Source organism: Rhinatrema bivittatum, chromosome 10 (assembly GCF_901001135.1).
Source record: "Rhinatrema bivittatum chromosome 10, aRhiBiv1.1, whole genome shotgun sequence".
Taxonomy (NCBI): Eukaryota; Metazoa; Chordata; class Amphibia; order Gymnophiona; family Rhinatrematidae; genus Rhinatrema; species Rhinatrema bivittatum.
In genome coordinates, this window is record NC_042624.1 from 39,160,768 (window position 1) to 39,181,414 (window position 20,647).

Consider the following 20,647-nt stretch of genomic DNA (forward strand, 5'->3'; position numbering starts at 1 on the left):
AGTCATAGCCACTACATAATGATATATTATCGAAAGGTTGGATGTAGCTGGCTAGAACCATTTTAAAATCTACTACTAAAAGTATAAAAATAATACAAGAAATAAAATATCACTGAAGAAAACCAAAATGAGGGAGAACTAAAACTAACAGAAGTAAAAATGCAAAGTTAGTACTGTGTTTTAAAGATTGCAGAAAGCAATGATACTTTAAGATTGCCTGGGTGAATATATAGTACTGTTTCCTCTTCCAACATCTCCTCATGAAGTAGAGATCAAATTTATTAAAGTACTCACAGAGCAGCTCTTATCAGGGTTCCTCTTCCAATGCTTTTTTGCTTGTTTTTTTGCTGCGGTGGAAAATAGGGTAGCATACGATGATGTGCGAGGATTCAAAGACAGAATGTTCTGTGGAAAGTTTAAGAGAAAGAATTCATTCGAAAACTAAACATAGGAAAATTTTTGTACACTACAACATTTATATTACTTTTTTTCACTCCACTGTATCTTCATGTAAAACGTGTTTACATTTTTCCCAAATGCTATAAAATGCACTTGTTGCCTGGGCTGATAGAACATATGTTACACTAATCCTGAGGCCATTACTTTGAAGAACTTGGTATATAATTTGCATATAAAACAGTGCTGAACAGGGCATATTTTCAATCAAATGTGTTTAACATACTATCTGCAGGAATTCAGTTAAAACCTGTACATTGCTATTGTGCACTCTAGCTATTAGATGTTGTGAATTGACTTAAAGGGTAGGACATTTTTTATGTGCCATTAAAAGCCGACTCAATTCTATAATGTCATGCTAGGATTTGGATGCATCAGCGTATGGACGATATTTGGTCTTGGGCTATGAACTCTTTTTTTTAACAAAATTGCAGCACATTAAGGGGAACTTACTCCTTTTGCATGCACTTTTACTTTTTCATTTATTCTGATTATGGTTCAAATCCCTATAGGATGAGAATGGTCAAATATTTTGGAGAGATTTCCCCTAAACCAAATTACACAAGAATTAATTTTTTGCAGCAAATCAATCCATGAATATGGCTTTCTTTCATTATAGGGGACCATGTACTTGGATGGCTCATCGTTAATTGACAGGTTGTGTGCTGCTTTAAATATCATTAAAAGATCTTTTGCATTTAAACATTTTTTATTGGACAAGTTAATTTTGTGCCAAACCTTCCATGCTTTTGGTATTTCATTCAGACCTAACTTTTTTTTTTTCATGTATTACTTAGAGGTTGATTTTTAAACAAGCGTGAGTGTGCCCATACATGCATGCATTGGTATGCGAGCAAGGATACACTGTAATTTTTAATTGTGCATGCATAAAGGTGAATTTTAAAAGCCCAGTGCACAACAAAACTGTGAGCTAAGCACACAAGTTGGGCTCACGGGCACAAAGTGGATTTTATAACTAGCTGGAATCATGCGTACATGCTCCTGCAGGCACAAATAAGTTTCCAAAAAGGAGAAGGCCATGGGCATTCTGGGGTTTTACCATGAAATTTTCACATAATACTTTGTGCACTAGTATTCGCAGGGGGCCCCTTCTGCTTTGTATGACTTTCAAGTAATAAAACAAAAAAAAGCTAGACAGATCAGCAGAGTTTTAAGGGTCATGCTAACATGTGTGCATATTTATTTATTTATGGTTTTTATATACCGATCTTCTTACATAATATGTAAATCATGTGCATATATGCACACATGTTATAAAATGACTGCATCCCTGGGTGCAGACTGATGAAAGCACACACATGTGCGCCCATATACCAGTTTAAAAGTTATCATATGTTTTACAATGAACCAACCTACATGTAACTTTGCTAATTTTAAGAGGTTGCTCAAGCACAGCTAGCACTTGTGTCTTTCTTAGGACATTTTCGGCTTTTATTTATTTATTTCTTTAAAATCTTTTCTATACCATCGTTAAGTTATATACCATCACAACAGTTTACATACAGGCACGTTAATTAAAGTAGTTAAATGTGTACGGTAGTATATTCTAGCAAGTGCCAATAAAGTTTGGTTACATGATGTCATAATAAATCTTATTTGTTGAGTGAGGTAAATCTTGACCATGTATACCTGTCAGTTACTTTTACAGATTTGTCTCATGTTCTGTTTAATTCTATTAAGTTAGCCATGAAATAAACTAATAAACTACTCCGACCTACATGTTGAGACAGTGCTTTGTGCTGGTGATTTTCTGCCTGTTCCTGCCTACTTTTGATTCCCTGTTCTCTTTGTGAAAGGCTTGTTTAAAAAGCCAGGTATTTAAACTTTTTTTAAATGTTTTGAGGTCTCTTTGTAATCTGATCTCTAGTGGCATTGTGTTCCACAGTGTAGGGCCTGCTAAGGATAAGGCCCTATCTCTAACTTGGGTGAGTCTTGTTGTCCTGACTGAAAGAATGGTTAGGAGTGTATGTCAGCAAAACCTGCTCACACAAGATACATTCCCAGTATTACAATTAATCCAACAGTTTGTCAAGTTAATAGTGAGGTCTTTCAGACAGACCTTTCTAGTTCTTCATCCCACAGCACACGCCCCCCCCCCCCCTCCCCAGTTGACTCGGACCCCTCACCCTATTCTATAAGCACTAAAGCTTGAGATCTACAGACTTGTTCCTCATCAGGAGCAGCAGTGAAGTTATGCGAGTATCTAGTGTACGTGCACTGCAGTTTTCGGTTTTAAAATGTGGAGTTACATGTGGAAGTCTTGGTCCTGCCCTGGAACATCAAAATGTTAATAAGTTCACTTCTAAATAAGGATTTATTTTCACTTCAGATTCACTTCAGAATCTTGTATAAATCCCTGACCATTATACACAAAACCATCCACCATAATTTCACACTCCAGCTCAAAATCCCGCTCAACCTTCACTCCTCCACGAGACCGGACAGAACTGCATATAAAGGGTCCCTTCATGCACCCCCCGCCAAATCCATGCTTCACCCCTCCATACGGAAACATGTATTCTCCATAGCCGGACCCGCTCAATGGAATTCACTACCACCAGAGCTTCGCCAAGAACAATGTCTATTCACCTTTAGAAAGAAACTGAAGACCTGGCTCTTCAAACAAGCCTACCCTTATTCGGCCTAGCCTCAAATTCTGCCAAGCCACTAATACTGTTTCTTAATGCAGTCTTCAATTCAAATCCTTAAGATTTGATTCCAATTCCGTATTCCGTATTCTCAATAAGTTACTTAAGTTCATTCAGTGTTAACGCTAAATTTTATCCATTCTAAGTTATTCTCACTCGGATTCTAGTCCTATGTTAAAATAAGTTTAGATTTCTGATTTGTCCTGAGTTCTTCGCCCTGTTTTATGTAACTTTCCGTATGTTTCTTTGGTTTTCCCCTTGTTTGATGTAAACCGGAACAATAAGACATTGTCTTGAATATCGGTATAGTAAAAATAAGTGAAATAAATAAATAAATAAACATTTTAGAGGACTGAATTTTCATGACCCGAATATAATGGGCCAGATTTTCAAAGGGGTACGCGCGTAAGATATGCACGTACCCCCCAAAAACCTGGCCCAAACTCCCCCTGCACGTGCCGAGCTTATGTTGAGTAGGCTCGGCGGTGCGCACAAGCTCCGGGATGCGCATATGTCCCGGGGTATGTCCTGGGGGGCATTCTGGGGGGCGTGTCGGGGGCATGTCATTGCCAGTGCATCATCGGGGGCATTCCAGGGGCATGGCTGCGGCCTCCGGACCAGCCCCCAGACCGGACCCTGACACACCCCAGGATGCGCGTATGTCCCAGGGCTTTCAAAAATGGGTGGTCCGGGGGCGGAGCCAGGGCTGGGGACATTCCCAAGTCCTCTGGCACAGCGGCTATGCTGGAGGTTCGCCGGCCGGCAGGCGTAACTCAGTGAAAAAAGGTAGGGGGATTTAGGTAGGGCTGGGGGGTGGGTTAGAGCTAAAAAAAATGTTCCCTCCAAGGCTGCTCCGAAATCGGAGCAGCCTTGGAGGGAACGGGGAAAGCCATCGGGGCTCCCCTTGGGCTCGGCTCACGCAAGGTACACAAGTGTGCACCCCCTTGTGTGCACCGACCCTGGATTTTATAACATGTGCCTGGCAGCGCGCGGATGTTATAAAATCGGGTGTACATTTGTGCGCGCCAGGTAGCGCGCACAAATGTTCCCCGCGCACGAAACATTTAAAATCGGCCCCTATGTGCCTAATTTTGGCCAAAATTTTGCAGTGTTAGGAAATTTTAGGTCTAGTGCTCAATGTTCTTTAGATATCAGCCTGTAAGTAATGAAGATCGGTGTTAGGCACCTCACATACTTCTTCCTGATCTGATCCTGGCACCACTCCCTTCTTAGGCACTCAGCCCTTTTCCATTTTCAATGATAATAATTAAGCACCTAAACACTATGGGATAGATTTTAAAATGTGCACGTGAGTGTCCATGTGTGGGCTCTACCCAGAGCACCCATGGATGCACGATTTTATAACTTGCGCATGCAGGTACACACATGTTATAAAATCGGGGGTTGGCGCATGCAAGTGGGTGCACAATTGTGCAACTTGCGTGTGCCAACGCCCGCAGCCTTCCCCTGTTCCCTCCCAGGTCACTCCAAAATCGGAGCAGTCTGGGAGGGAACTTCCCAACCCCCTAACCTAGCCTCCCTTCTCCTTCCCCTAACCCTCCCATCCCCTAACCCTCACCTAGACCCCTCCCCCAACCTTTATCTTACCTGTTGCACCTGCTTCCAGACAGGTGCAGGTTGTACATGGCCGGGCCTTTCTAAAATTGGCCCGGCACACGTAGGGCTTTTAAAATCCGACTCTATGAGGCCAATTTTCAAAAAAGCAGCCAGAGGACAACGTAGCCAGCTAAAGTTAGTCAGATAAGTTGTCAGGGATAATCAGTTGGATAAACATACCCCTGATTATACTCGAATAAAGTTATCCAGGTAGTAATATTTCATGAATAACTTTCAAAGTTAACCAGTTATATTTAAATATTGCCATTTGCATAGAGTGGAAGGGTTCAGGTTGGGGCTGTGTGGGGGGAGGGGGAGGGTAGGAATGAGGAGGGGCCTGGAGGCAGATATACATTGAGAAAGCTTGGAGGGGGTGGGTTACTCTCAGGCTGATAGGCCAGTGACTTTATTAGTATTTTTTGGGGAGAAGGGGGGAAGAGATTGGTCACAATGTCCAACATTACTTTCAAGCATTTTGTGGGGTGGTAGATGGGGGATGAAGTCTATATGCCACCAACATTTTTTTGCTTTTTTTTATTTTTAATTTACCCAGCTTTATAATTTAAATAAAGCTGGTGAAGGTAATATTTTTCTGGGCACATGTACCCAGATAATTTTTAATCCTGCTCTGAGACATATCGAGACTTAGCCAAATAACTTATTTGACTATTTCTCAATATCAGTTAGCTTGATAAGTTATCCACCTAAATTTACTGCCCCAGAACACCTCTAGTTAATCTGGATAAATTTTACCAGTTCACGACTTATCCAGATAAATATTTTCTGGTTAAGGGGCCAGATATTCAAACCTTGAGGTTTGTCTGCCTAACTCAAAAGTTTTCTGGACAAACCCCTTTGAATATTGATCTCTTTGAAAGTTAATCCCATGGTATGTTTGTTAGGTTTCTTCTTCCTGCTGTGTCGGACAAATCTTGCTATATGATCCCATATCAGCTCTTTCTCCTTTGCCTGCTGGCTAATAATCTGATCCTGACAAAAGTCTTCTTAGCACAGTGCATTACATATCCACAAACCCTAAGTAGGTCAACTGGCTTCAAGATGAAAGATGTAAATAATTTCTGTTTACAAATAGGAAAAGTCAATTTCTGTATTCCCTTAGCTTGTAAAACATGGCAAGAAACTGCAATCCCTGATTATCTATCAATTATGAAATAAATTCAGTGGGTATAGAATTGTGCTACTTTACAAAACTGTTTGCTCGTCAATAGGTAGTTCTGCAGGCAAATCCAAAATTTCACCCTTTTTGTTATCTCAGCATGGTAATAGAATCTTTATAAAGCAGAATTCAAGTCGATATTGATGTTTCAAGTTTGAGGGAGGTGAGGATTAAATACATTTATTTACTTTCATTCCTTATTATATTATTCCCACTAATTTCTAACTTAATAGTCCAGCTGGACCATCGATATCAACCTGGATTCTGCTCTAAAAGATTACATTACTTCTTATCTTCTTTCATAACTACAGAAGAGTCCTGAATATATTGAACAATAATGGTTTGCCTGCTGGATATGGGAGAAGTTGGAAACAGAATTATCATGACATGGAAGAGCTCTCTTTTCAGATCCAAACCAGACCTCTTTAAAGATGTGTAACTGAGAGACAGTCATGGGAAAGTAATTTGAGTTAGAAAAAGAGATTCATTAGATGAAGTTGCCACTTACTGTTAAATTCCTCTAATTATGAGACCTTCTCTTCAAGAATGATAATCCAGTTCTGTAAAAGTGATTAACTAGCAGATTTATTGAAGGCTACAGTGATTGCTACCTGGGGAGATATCTGGTTTGTCTGACTATGCTATAAGCTTACAGTATGGTTCTGTGTATACTTGTCATAAGTTAAAAGGAGTTTTCCATTCTGTTGGTTGAAAACTATGGGTGAGGGGTAGCTAAGAGAGAATTTAAGGATTCATAGATTGCAAAATAATGAATTCACAGCTGACCTTGGCTAAGAATTGACTGGGAGTTGGAAAGTTTATGATCTCTATCTCCTTCCCCATTTGGATGATATGCACATCTGTTCAGTTTTATGATGCTTTCTTTAAACAATTGATCATTTTGCTGCAATCTCAATGAAAAATCACACCATTATTTCTCTGTCCAAAAGATGCTGCTTCCCTCACTGAAAGAACTGTCTGAACTTGCAACTCATTCACTAAGGAGGTAATTACAAAAGCATTTAGACAGGTAAAACCATTTTTACATACATATGCTGTTTGAAAATCGCTCCAGAGTTGGACAAGTACAATTCTGTGCCAAATTGATTTTAAGGGTATTTATGCATACTTGAAAGAGGCAGGGGCAGAGAAGCCATTTATGATCACATTTTCAATTTTTGTACGTTTGTGCGTAAATACAGGCATACACATTTACAACTTCTCCCAGTTGTAAATGTATGCACGTATGCTACACAGGTCTACAGGCATACTTGCTAAATTTCACAGCAGACTTAGGGGTAAATTTTAAGACATACACACGGGCGTACATGTGCACACGCTACCTGGTGCGCGCACATGGACGCCCAATTTTAGAACATGCGCACTCAGGCACACGCATGTTATAAAATCGGGGGTCGGCGCTCACAAAGGGGTGCACACTAGTGTATCTTGCACGCTCCGACTCCACAGCCTTCCCCGTTCCCTTCCCCCATTCTAACCTTCCCACCAATTTCCCTAACCTTTCCCCCCCAGCCCTATTCTAATCCCCCGACCTCTGTCTTACCTTTTGTGCCTGTCTCTGGGCAGGCGCAAGTTGCGTGCACCAGCAGCCTGCCGGCACACGATCCTCTGACACAGTGGCAAATGGCTGCTGTGACGGAGGCCTCTGGCCCTGCCCCGCCCCCAGACCGCCCCTTTTGTAAAGCCCCGGGACTTAGACGCGTCCTGGGGCTTTGCGTGCATCGCCAGGCCTTTATAAAATAGGCCCGGCATGCGTAACTCCCCTCTACACGCGTAAATCCACTGAATTTACACCCGTAGAGGTTTTAAAATCCTGCCCTTATGTGCATTAGTACATGTGACTTGGTATAAAATTATCTTTCAGAATTATTATAAAAAAGTATTGGGTAGATTTTAAAAGGGCCACACATGCACCTATAAATTTACGTATCTCACCGCATGCAACGATACGCACTATTTTATAAACTGTTGGGTAGATTTTGTAAGGTACATACATGCATCCATGTGCATGCGCTTCCTGGCATGCACGCACATGAACGTGCCGATTTTATAACATGCGGGCACCTGTGCTTGCATGTTATAAAATTGGCAGGCCGCACATACATGCATGTCTGATTTTATAATCCGCACACGCAAGGGGGGTAAAATTATGCAAATTCACACAGCAATGCATCGCAGGCTTCCCCAGTTCCCCAGTTCCCTCCCAGTCCAATTAATTGGAGCAGACTGGGAGGAAACTTCCCTACCCCCTACCCTAACCTCCCTTCCCCTTCCCCTCTCCTCCCCAACCCCTAAATCTAAAATTTTTTTTACCTTTTTTGCTGAACTTACTCCTGAGCTGAAGTAAGTTGTGTGGGTTGGTAGCCGGCTGACGCCTGAGGCTCTGGGCAGCAAACAATGGCACTGTCACAACCTGCCCCATCCCTCCCAAAAAACGTCCTCCGGCCCGCCCTTTCCAAGAGGCCTGGCTCTTGGGCACATAATGGCCTTTACGTGCGTGGCCGGGCCTCTTGGAAGATTCGCCTGGCGTGCGTAAGGCCCGGCCACGCACATAAAGGCCAGAATTTACAGTATTCGGGCATTTCAAATCTGCCCTTTAATGTGTAGGTTATAAAATACTCTATATGCACACATATCGTGCACATGCTTGGGGAGAGAGAGAGATTTTATAAGGCTCAGTTTGACACTCTACATATGGAACATTATAAGTGGGCACTGATTCGGGGTGAGTTTTTGGAAGGTGAGTTGGGGTTAGGGAGCTGGTGTTACAGGTACATTCAGAGGTATCCATTGTAAAACTGACATCATTAAAGAATTTTAGACCTTAAAAGTGATGAAAATTCTAACAAGAGGAGTTGATTTGTACACTGCAGTTTCTGCTAGCTGCACTGTACAAATCAACTCCTTTTCATCACTTATAAGGTCTAAAATTCTTTAATGATGTCAATTTTACAATGAATACCTCTGAATGTGTCTGTAACACCAGCTCCCTAACCCCAACTCACCTTCCAAAAACTCACCCCAAATCAAAGTGCCCACTTACAATGTTCCATATACAATCAAATTGAGCCTTATAAAGAGCCTCTCTTTCTCCACCCCCCCCCCCCAACTTATGCTTACCAAGGAGCTGTAGCAAAGTGGCACACGTAACATTTGTGTGCCATCTGAGGAAAATTAGGAGTTCTGGATGTCGGTGGTGGCCCCGCTTCTGGAACGCCCATTCCCTGCCCCTTTTCTATCTTCTTTTTCTGGGCATTCATGCATGCATTGATGGATGTGCGCCCTTCTCAGATATTTAAAATTTGCATAGCTCCCATGTGGTCCATTTACTTGCGTATGTTGCCGTTTTTGCATGCGCAAGGCTTTAAAAATCTCTCTCTATGTGTGAAGCAGAATTAGAGCATCTCTCATAATTCATTTTCTGCAATCTCACTTTTCTTGCAACAGCATTTTTTATTTTATTTTTGACATTTTTCACTTTTTCATATCTGACATTGTGCAATTTGTTTTTCTTAAAAACAATTATGTTAATAGGAAAATTAAGCACTGATGTTCTAAGAGTAACTGGGTAAGTATTGCAGTAAAGGGCAGATTTAAATGCCCTGCGCGCGTAAATTCTGGCCATGTGTGTAAAGGCCAGTACATGCCTCTTGGAAGGGGCGGGCTAGAAGGGGTGTTTTGGGTGGGGTGGCGGGGGCAGGCCAGGACAGCACCATTGTTTGGGAGCTGAAGTAAGTTGAGCAAAAAAGATAAAAACAAAAAAGAATTTAGATTTAGGGGTCAGGGAGGAGAGGGGGAAGGGGAAGGGGAAGAGGAAGGGGAAGGGAGGTTAGGGTAGGGAAGTTCCCTCCCAGTCCACTACTTAATTGGAGCAGACTGGGAGGGAACCGGGGAAGGCCGCAATGCATCGCCACACAAATTTGCACAATTGTACACACTCTCTTGTGAGCACCACATGCACATGCGTGCACAACCCGCCGATTTTATAACATGCTCACGCCAGCGCCTGCATGTTATAAAATTGGCACGTTCATGTGTGCGCGCCGGGAAGCACATGTACATGGACCCACGTGCGCACCTTACAAAATCTACCCGTAAGGGATTACAATATTGCTAAAAATTCTAGATCTACTAATTTATTAGACTGTACTTTTGAACTTCTTTTTAAAAGATGTTTTTTTCTCACAAATACAGAATGGAATAATATACTGTGTTTAAAATTAGGAACCAGAATATTCAAAGTATATTTAATAACATAAGAAAATGCCATACTGGGTCAGACCAAGAGTCCATCAAGCCCATTATCCTGTTTCCAACAGTGGCCAATCCAGGCCATGAGAACCTGGCAAATACCCAAAAACTAAGTCTATTCCATTGCTAATGGCAGTGGCTATTCTCTAAGTAAACTTAATATCAGGTAATGGACTTCTCCTCCAAGAACTTATCCAATCCTTTTTTAAACACAGCTATACTAACTGCACTAACCACATCCTCTGGCAACAAATTCCAGAGTTTAATTGTGCATTGAGTAAAAAAGAACTTTCTCCGATTAGTTTTAAATGTGCCCAATGCTAACTTCATGGAGTGCCCCCTAGTCTTTCTACTATCCAAAAGAGTAAATAACTGATTCACATCTACCCGTTCTAGACCTCTCATAATTTTAAACATCTCTATCATATCCCCCCTCAGCCATCTCTTCTCCAAGCTGAAAAGTCCTAACCTCTTTAGTCTTTCTTCATAGGGGAGCTGTTCCATTCCCCTTATCATTTTGGTAGCCCTTCTCTGTACCTTCTCCATCGCAATTATATCTTTTTTGAGATGCGGCGACCAGAATTGTACACAGTATTCAAGGTGTGGTCTCACCATGGAGCGATACAGAGGCATTATGACATTTTCCGTTTTATTCACCATTCCCTTTCTAATAATTCCCAACATTCTGTTTGCTTTTTTGACTGCTGCAGCACACTGAACCGATGATTTCAATGTGTTATCCACTACGATGCCTAGATCTCTTTCTTGGGTTGTAGCACCTAATATGGAACCCAACATTGTGTAATTATAGCATGGGTTATTTTTCCCTATATGCATCACCTTGCACGTATCCACATTAAATTTCATCTGCCATTTGGATGCCCAATTTTCCAGTCTCACAAGGTCTTCCTGCAATTTATCACAATCTGCTTGTGATTTAACTACTCTGAACAATTTTGTGTCATCTGCAAATTTGATTATCTCACTCGTCATATTTCTTTCCAGATCATTTATAAATATCACTCAAAAGACTGTGGTATAAATTCTATGTATTTGCTTTATTTCTATAACACATCATAGAATCTAAGTGGTTTACATAGTCATATGTTCATAATGTGATTTAAAACAATGAACTAACAATGAAATAATTTAAAGCAGTTTTCAAATTATTAAAACAAAATTAAAAAACATTGACATTAAAAAATTTAAAATAAAGACAAAATTACAATTAAGCAAACAATCACAAACAAATGTGACACAAATTTCATCCATCTTATGGGGCCCTGTATAGACATTCTCATACATTTTTTACTTTACTACAGTCATGTTAGTCTCTATTCATTAAAAGCTTGCTTATGCCTGGATTTATCAAAATGCGGTAAGTATCGCATGCGATAGCAAAAGGGGTGTGGTTTATGCAAATATTCATTTTATTGCAATTTGCACTAATTACCTATGTGAAGAGCTAAGTTAGTGCAAAGTGTGATAACATTATCAGACTTTGTGATAGGAGCCAGACCTGTTGTATTTCCCACATATAACCACTGGGGGGACCATGTTTAGTAGTTTTAAGCACCTGGAGAGCCTCCAACCACCACTGGAGGGAGAGAGAGTGAGAAAGCGAGACTGGCCATAATGTCATCTCCCTAGATAGGTATTTGCATCCCTATGGTAGGCCCACCTAGTAACTCGAGGTGAGGTTTAGGTATTAGTGTAGGGGTTAGGGGCCCCTTTGACATTGAATGTTAGATGTACGAACAGAACAGTGGTCTCTTGTGAACATTTGATGACCCTCGGAGTGAGGAAACTCACTCCAAGATGAGATTTGAACAATGTTCTCTCCACCTAGCTTGAGATTTGGGCAATGTTCTCTCCACCTAGCTTGATGTTACCCATCAAGCTAGGTGAAGAGAACATTGCCCAAATCTCATCTTGGAGTGAGTTTCCTCACTCCGAGGGTCATCAAATGTTCACAAGAGACCACTGTTCTGTTCGTACATCTAACATTGAATGTCAAAGGGGCCCCTAACCCCTACACTAATACCTAAACCTCACCTCGAGTTACTAGGTGGGCCTACCATAGGGATACAAATACTAGGGGTGTGCATTCGGATTGACCGCATTAGTAAAACGCAACTCATATTTTTTTTTTACTTAAAAAATTGATTCGACATAAACGATCGGATTTCCCACATATCGAACATAGATATGTTCGATATGTTGGAAATCGCGATTGTTGAGCCAAAATAAAAATATAAACCCCCTCACCCTCCTTAATCCCCCCCCCGACTTACCACAACTCCCTGGTGATGGAGCGAGGAGTGAGGACGCCATTTCTGCAATCCTTGGCGAGAAGCATGTGACATCGGCGGCACGTCGAGTGACGCCGGCGTCACGTGATTCCCGGCTCGTTCGCGCCGGACGGCTCGTTCGGCCCAAAAAGAACTTTTGGCCAGCTTGAGGGGGTCAGGAGGCCCCCCCAAGCTGGCCAAAAGTTCTTTTTGGGCCGAACGAGCCGTCCGGCGCGAACGAGCCGGGAATCACGTGGCGCCGCGTCACTCAGACGCGACGTCACGTGATTCCCGGCAAGTTCGCGCCGGACGGCTCGTTCGGCCCAAAAAGAACTTTTGGCCAGCTTGAGGGGGTCAGGAGGCCCCCCCAAGCTGGCCAAAAGTTCTTTTTGGGCCGAACGAGCCGTCCGGCGCGAACTTGCCGGGAATCACGTGACGTCGGCGTCACGTGATTCCCGGCTCGTTCGCGCCGGACGGCTCGTTCGGCCCAAAAAGAACTTTTGGCCAGCTTGGGGGGTCAGGAGGGCCCCCCCAAGCTGGCCAAAAGTTCTTTTTGGGCCGAACGAGCCGTCCGGCGCGAACGAGCCGGGAATCACGTGACGCCGCGTCACTCGACGTGCCACCGACGTCACATGCTTCTCGCCAAGGATTGCAGAAATGACGTCCTCACTCCTCGCTCGATCACCAGGGAGTTGTGGTAAGTCTGGGGGGGGGATTAAGGAGGGTGAGGGGGTTTAAATTTTTTTTTTGCACATATGTACATATACCCAACTCATTGGATTTTTTTTATGTCCATATTGGCCGCAAGTGGGACCCCCTTTCGGACATAAAAAATATGAACATAAAATTTTGCTCTGCACATCCCTAACAAATACCTATCTAGGGAGATGACATCATGGCCAGGCTTGCTCACTCTCTCTCTCTCTCTCTCTCTCCCCACCCCACCCCACCCCCAACCCCTCCTATTTTCCATATTTGCATCGCACCATACGATATGGTGCTATCACATGCGAAAAAGCCTTAGGGCATTTTGATAAATGACCCCCTTAAATAGCTAAGTTTTAAGACCTTTCTTAAATGTTCTAAGGTCTCTAATCAGTTGCACTTCTTGCTGCATAGTGTTCCATAGCAAAGGTCCTGCCACTGATATTGCCCTCTCTTGCACCTCACCTAAATGGGCCTACTTGATAGATGGAACTGCCAAAAGGCCTTTATTTTCAAAGCACAAGCCTCTTTGAGATATGTAAAAATGAAGCCTTGACCCCAGCAAAATATTAACCATTAAGGGTGTGCTTTTTTATTTGTGTCATTTTCGTTTCAGGTCATTATCTGATTTTGTTTTTAAAATGGTTTAGGAGGTGTTTATTTCAGGTTTTCCTAATTTTGGAGTTATTGCGCACTAAACGGTCTTAGTGCACACTAACTGGATGTTAGCACACAATAATTATAGTTAGCGTACACTAAGTCTTTTTAGTGCACACTAACATAAAATACCAATTTTTATAAAATTTCATCTTTTTCATTTCAAGGCCTTACTGAAACAGTAGAAAATAGAACACAGCAACAAAATTATCTATTTCATTAAAAAATGTCTACATACCTATTTTATCTACATTATAAATGATTTTGTGAATTTTCATTAAAACTTTATAGTGAATTCTGAAATCCACAGGTAGCCAATCAGAACTAAGCAGGACAGGTGTAATATGATCATATCTGCTTGCAGCAGACAGAACTCTAGCTGTATGGGATAAGAAACTAAATTCATGCACTATCATAGCGGTATAACTTATAAAAACAAGAACAATGGGGCCTCTGAAATAAAACATAGAAACATAGAAACATAGAAATGACGGCAGAAGAAGACCAAATGGCCCATCCAGTCTGCCCAGCAAGCTTCCCTCATTTCTTCTCCCATACTTATCTGTTTCTCTTAGCTCTTGGTTCTAATTCCCTTCCACCCCCGCCATTAATGTAGAGAGCGGTGGAGGAGCTGCATCCAAGTGAAATATCTAGCTTGATTAGTTAGAGGTAGTAGGAGTAGTAACCGCCGCAATAAGCAAGCTACACCCATGCTTATTTGTTTTTACCCAGATTATGTTATACAGCCCTTATTGGTTGTTTATCTTCTCCCCTGCTGTTGAAGCAGAGAGCTATGCTGGATATGCATCGAAAGTGAAGTATCAGGCACATTTGGTTTGGGGTAGTAACCGCCGTGACAAGCCAGCTACTCCCCGCTTTGTGAGTGTGAATCCTTTTTTCTTCTCCCCTGCCGTTGAAGTTATGCTGGATATGCGTGAAGTATCAGTTTTTCTTTTCCCCTGCCGTTGAAGCAGAGAGCTATGCTGGAAATTCGTGATGTATCAGTCTTTCTCCGATGCCGTTGAAGTAGAGAGCCATGCTGGATATGCGTCGAGAGTGAAGTATCAGGTACATTTGGTTTGGGGTAGTAACCGCCGTAACAAGCCAGCTACTCCCCGCTTTGTGAGTGCGAACCCTTTTTTCTTCTCCCCTGCCGTTTAAGCAGAGAGCTCTGCTGGATGTGTGAAGTAACAGATTTTCTTTTCCCCTGCTGTTGAAGCAGAGAACTATGCTGGATATGCATTGAAAGTGAAGTATAAGAATGGAGTGATCAAGCTAGTTGAAAGGCATCAGGAATAGAGGAAGGTGGAGGTAGTAATCTGGATATTTGGTTTGGGGTAGTAACCGCCGTAACAAGCCAGCTACTCCCGTCATTGTGAGTGCAAATCCTTTTTTCCACATTTCCTCATGCTGTTGAATCTTAGAGTGATGTTGGAGTCACAGTAACCATGTGTATGTTTATTGACTAAGGGTATTGTCTCCAGGCAGTAGCCATCATTCTGGCGAGTCACCCACTCTTCATTGGCGGCCTCTTGACTTTATGGATCCACAGTGTTTATCCCACGCCCCTTTGAAGTCCTTCACAGTTCTGGTCTTCACCACTTCCTCCGGAAGGGCATTCCAGGCATCCACCACCCTCTCCGTGAAGAAATACTTCCTGACATTGGTTCTGAATCTTCCTCCCTGGAGCTTCAAATCGTGACCCCTGGTTCTGCTGATTTTTTTCTTACGGTAAAGGTTTGTCGTTGCCTTTGGATCATTAAAACCTTTCAAGTATCTGAAAGTCTGTATCATATCACCTCTGCTCCTCCTTTCCTCCAGGGTGTACATATTTAGATTCTTCAATCTCTCCTCGTACGTCATGCGATGAAGATCCTCCACCTTCCTGGTCGCCCTTCTCTGTACCGCTTCCATCTTGTCTTTGTCTTTTTGTAGATACGGTCTCCAGAACTGAACACAGTACTCCAGGTGAGGCCTCACCAAGGACCTGTACAAGGGAATAATCACTTCCCTTTTCTTACTCGATATTCCTCTCTCTATGCAGCCCAGCATTCTTCTGGCTTTTGCTATCGCCTTGTCGCATTGTTTCGCAGACTTCATATCATTAGACACTATCACCCCAAGGTCCCTCTCCTGCTCCGTGCACGTCAGCCTTTCCCCCCCCATCGAATACAGTTCATTCGGATTTCCGCTCCCCATATGCATGACTTTGCACTTCTTGGCATTGAATCTCAGCTGCCATATCTTCGACCACTCTTCCAGTTTCCTTAGATCCCGTCTCATTCTCTCCACTCCTTCCGGCGTGTCCACTCTGTTGCAGATCTTAGTGTCATCCGCAAAAAGACAAACCTTACCTTCTATCCCGTCCGCAATGTCGCTCACAAAGATATTGAACAGGACCGGTCCCAACACCGATCCTTGCGGTACACCGCTTAAAACTGCTCTCTCTTCAGAGAAGGTTCCGTTTACCATCACACATTGTCTTCTGTCCGTCAACCAATTTGCAATCCAGGTCACCACCTTGTCACTCACTCCCAAGCTTCTCGTTTTATTCACCAGTCTCCTGTGCGGAACCGTATCAAAAGCTTTGCTGAAATCCAAGTATATGACATCGAGCGCTCTTCCTTGGTCCAATTCCTTGGTTACCCAGTCAAAAAAGTCAATCAGATTTGTCTGACAGGATCTTCCCCTGGTGAATCCATGTTGCCTCTGGTCCATCAATTCTCCGGACTGTAGATAGTTCACTATTCTCTCTTTCAGCAGAGACTCCATTACTTTTCCCACCACTGAAGTGAGGCTAACCGGCCTGTAGTTGCCAGCCTCCTCCCTGTTCCCACTCTTGTGAAGCGGGACCACCACCGCTCTTCTCCAGTCTCTCGGCACCACTCCCGTTTCTAGGGATCTATTGAACAGGTCACACAGCGGACCCGCCAGAACATCTCTGAGCTCCCTCAATATCCTTGGATGAATCCCATCAGGCCCCATGGCTTTGTCCACTTTCAGGTTCTTTAGCTCTTCCCACACATTTTCTACTGTAAAAGGATTTTCATCTATTCCACTTCCCTCCAGTTTCTTGTTGTGTAGAGATGGTCCTTCTCCAGGGTCTTCTTTAGTGAACACAGAGCTGAAGTATTCGTTTAATATTTCTGCCATTTCTTTCGTCTGTCTCCACACATTGATCATTACCACCTTTCAATTTCACTATACCACTTTGGACCTTTCTCTTTTCGCTGATGTATCTGAAAAATGTTTTGTCACCATTTTTTATCTCCTTGGCAATCCTCTCTTCTGCTTGATTTTTGCCAACTTGATTGTTTTCTTCGTCTCCCTCAGTTGATACAAATATTCTTCTTTGTGCTCCTCCCTTTGGGATCCTTTATATTTCTTGAATGCTGTTCTTTTAGCTTTAATTTTGTCAGCCACCTCCTTTGAGAACCAGATAGGTTTCAATTTTCTTTTGCTTTTCTTTATGTTTCTAACATATAGAGCAGTTGCCTTGGTGATTGCTCCTTTTAGATTGGTCCACTGCTGATCCACATCTCTCTCGTTCTCCCATCCTTCAAGTTCTTCCTCCAGGTACTTTCCCATTTCCTCAAAGTCTGTGTTTTTGAACTGTAAAACTCGGGTCTTTGTGGTTCTTTCCCTATTCTATTAGTGATATTAAACCATACCGTTCGATGATCACTGCTGCTGAGGTGGGCGCCCACCTGGACATCTGAGACATTATCTGCATTATTGAGCAATAAGTCGAGTATAGCACCTTCTCTCGTGGGTTCCAACACCATTTGTTTGAACAAAGATACTTGCATGGCATCCATTATTGCTCTACTATTTTTAGTTTCTGCAGAGGGGATTTTCCAGTCTACATCTGGGCATATTAAAGTCACCACGATCACCACCACTTCTCCCTTCTTACCTATCTTATGGATGTCTTCAATCAGATCTCTGTCCAGCTCTTCCTTTTGGTTTGGAGGCCTGTAAACCACTCCAATATAAATGGACACTCCGTCATCTTTTTTTAGGTCGACCCATAGAGCTTCTTCTTTACCCCAACTTCCTTGTAGCTCAGATGCTTGGATGTTGTTTCTGACATAAAGAGCCACACCTCCCCCTTTCTATCCTCTCTGTCCTTCCTTAACAAGTTATAGCCTGGTATTGTTGTATCCCATTCATGAGATTCTGGTAACCATGTTTCTGGTGATAGCAACAATGTCCAATTCTGCCTCAGCCATTAGGGCCTGCAGATCTGGGATTTTATTTCCCAAACTATGAGCATTTGTGGTCATAGCCTTCCAGGTACTCTCTTTAAGGTTATTGCTTTTCCTGGACTCCTTATGAGATATTAGTTGAGATTTGTTATTCACTTTACTCTTTCTGTTTGTAGTTGTGCCACTGTTGACAGAGTTATCCATCTCAATTAGATTTTTCTTTTGGTTATGGATCTTGAAACTACTGCATGCATTGGTTTTTTCTCTCTTTTCTGGTAATACTGCAATGTTTTTTTCAAGAACTTCCTCAGTTTTTAATATAGAGAGGGCTTGTTCTTTTTGCATTTGGTACATTGTGTGTCTCCTTATCACAGGTCTAATTCTACCAGAGCCCACTGTAATCCTGGATTGTAAAGAATTTCTTAATGACCTGTTTGAGTGGGAGGGTGTACCTGTTGGCTGCTCATCTGTCAAGAATGGATGACTTTGGGTCCTACCTGAGCGTAATGGATCTCCTTTTCTTGACTCCTGGTTTTTCCGTGATATTGGGGAATTATTATCTGTGTAATGCAATGTGGGTGTAATACTTTTAATTGAAGCTAATTGAGCTTTTATCTCAGTCAGCTCCATTTTCAAGGAAGAGAGTTGTGCACAAATTGGGCAAGCTCTAAGTTTCCAGATGCTTTCCCTCAGAATAAAGGCTCTACAGCAGTTACATTGGATAGTCCTCATCTTGGTAGTTTGTGATTTGTATTTCCTTGACTGTTACCAATGTACTAATTTATCTCGCTGCCAATGGGAAGTTAGGCAGTCTTTATTAGAAAACAAGCCCCAGGGGTGGGTGGGTAGAGGGGTAGGGAGGGAGGGAGTCAAACAGTTTAGCCTGGGACAAGCTTGGGTAAAGTAGGGGCACTTCTGGACTGTTGCCTTTGCTTTTGGTCAATTGTTTAAAAAACAGTCTTTATGCCCCAATTTATAGTTTGAACCGATTTTTTGTGCCAACTAACTCCAAGGGAGAGTTTAAAAGGTGTTTTAAAAGCTGGAGAGCTGTCTACTTGGAGGTTTCTTTTTTTGGTTTTTTTTTTTTTTTTTCCTTCTAGCTTTATTCAAACAGCAAATCAACTTACTATAAAGAAATGAAACACAGACTATAAAGAAAATTAAAAAACAGACAGGAATAATCACAGAACCTTTCTACAGTAATAGTAATTACTTTCTACAGTAATAGTAATAACTATAAAGAATGAAACAGACTAAGAAAACTAAAACCCACAGGAATAATCACAGAACCTTGCAATAATCAAAAACCTTGCAATAATCAAAAATATACTTAGCCACAATGCAGAGTTCACAATGTAATATACACGTCCACCAGGAGAAAAAACCCTCCAACTTGTGCTCAGGAACACAATGGCTCCCCTCCTCTACGAATACCTTGCTCAAGGTCTGGGACACACCCAATTCAGTTAGATTACGTCACTTCTGGACTGTTGCCTTTGCTTTTGGTCAATTGTTTTAAAAAAACAGTCTTTATGCCCCCAATTTATAGTTTGAAACCGATTTTTTTGTGCCAACTAACTCCAAGGGAGAGTTTTAAAAGGTGTTTTAAAGCTGGAGAGCTGTCTACTTGGAGGTTTCTTTTTTTTGGTTTTGTTTTTTTTTTTTTTTCCTTCTAGCTTTATTCAAACAGCCAAATCAACTTACTATAAAGAAATGAAACACAGACTATAAAGAAAATTAAAAAAAGACAGGAATAATCACAGAACCTTTCTACAGTAATAGTATTACTTTCTAAGTAATAGTAATAACTATAAAAGAATGAAACCAGATCTAAGAAACTAACACCCCCGCGAATAATCCACAGAAACATGCAATAATCAAAAACCTTGCAATTAATTCAAAAATATACTTGAGCAGCACCAATAGCAGAGTCCACAATGTAATATACACGTCCACCAGGAGAAAAACCCTCAACTTGTGCTCAGGAACACAATGGCTCCCTCCTCTACGAATACCTTGCTCAAGGTCTGGGACACACCCAATTCAGTTAGATTACGTCACTTCTGGACTGTTGCCTTTGCCTTTTGGTCAATGGTTTTAAAAAACAGTCTTTAATGCCCCAATTTATAGTTTGAACCGATTTTTTGTGCCAACTAACTCCAAGGGAGAGTTTAAAAGGTGTTTAAAGCTGGGAGAGCTGTCCTACTTGGAGGTTTCTTTTTTTGGTTGTTTTTTTTTTTTTTTCCTTCTAGCTTTATTCAAACAGCAAATCAACTTACTATAAAGAAATGAAACACAGACTATAAAGAAAATTAAAAACGACCAGGAATAATCACAGAACCTTTCTACAGTATAGTAATTACTTTCTACAGTAATAGTAATAACTATAAAGAAATGAAACAGACTAAGAAAACCTAAAACCCACAGGAATATCACAGAACCGTGCAATAATCAAAAAACCTTGGCAATAATCAAAAATATACTTAGCCACAATGCAGAGTTCACAATGTAATATACACGTCCACCAGGAGAAAAACCCTCCAACTTGTGCTCAGGGTTTCTATGTTTCTATGTTATCCACATTAAATTTCATCT

General features: G+C 41.9%; 1 protein-coding gene across 2 annotated transcripts in view; it reads right to left on the minus strand.

Annotated features, from left to right (window-relative positions):
- Positions 1 to 20,647, minus strand: part of DPYD (dihydropyrimidine dehydrogenase) — a 2,453,390-nt gene that overhangs the window by 2,133,987 nt on the left and 298,756 nt on the right. For both annotated transcript variants that reach the window (XM_029618068.1, XM_029618069.1), the window contains exon 2: positions 295 to 405. In XM_029618068.1, the coding sequence (XP_029473928.1) occupies positions 295 to 405 (111 nt within the window). The remainder of the gene's footprint in view (positions 1 to 294; positions 406 to 20,647) is intronic.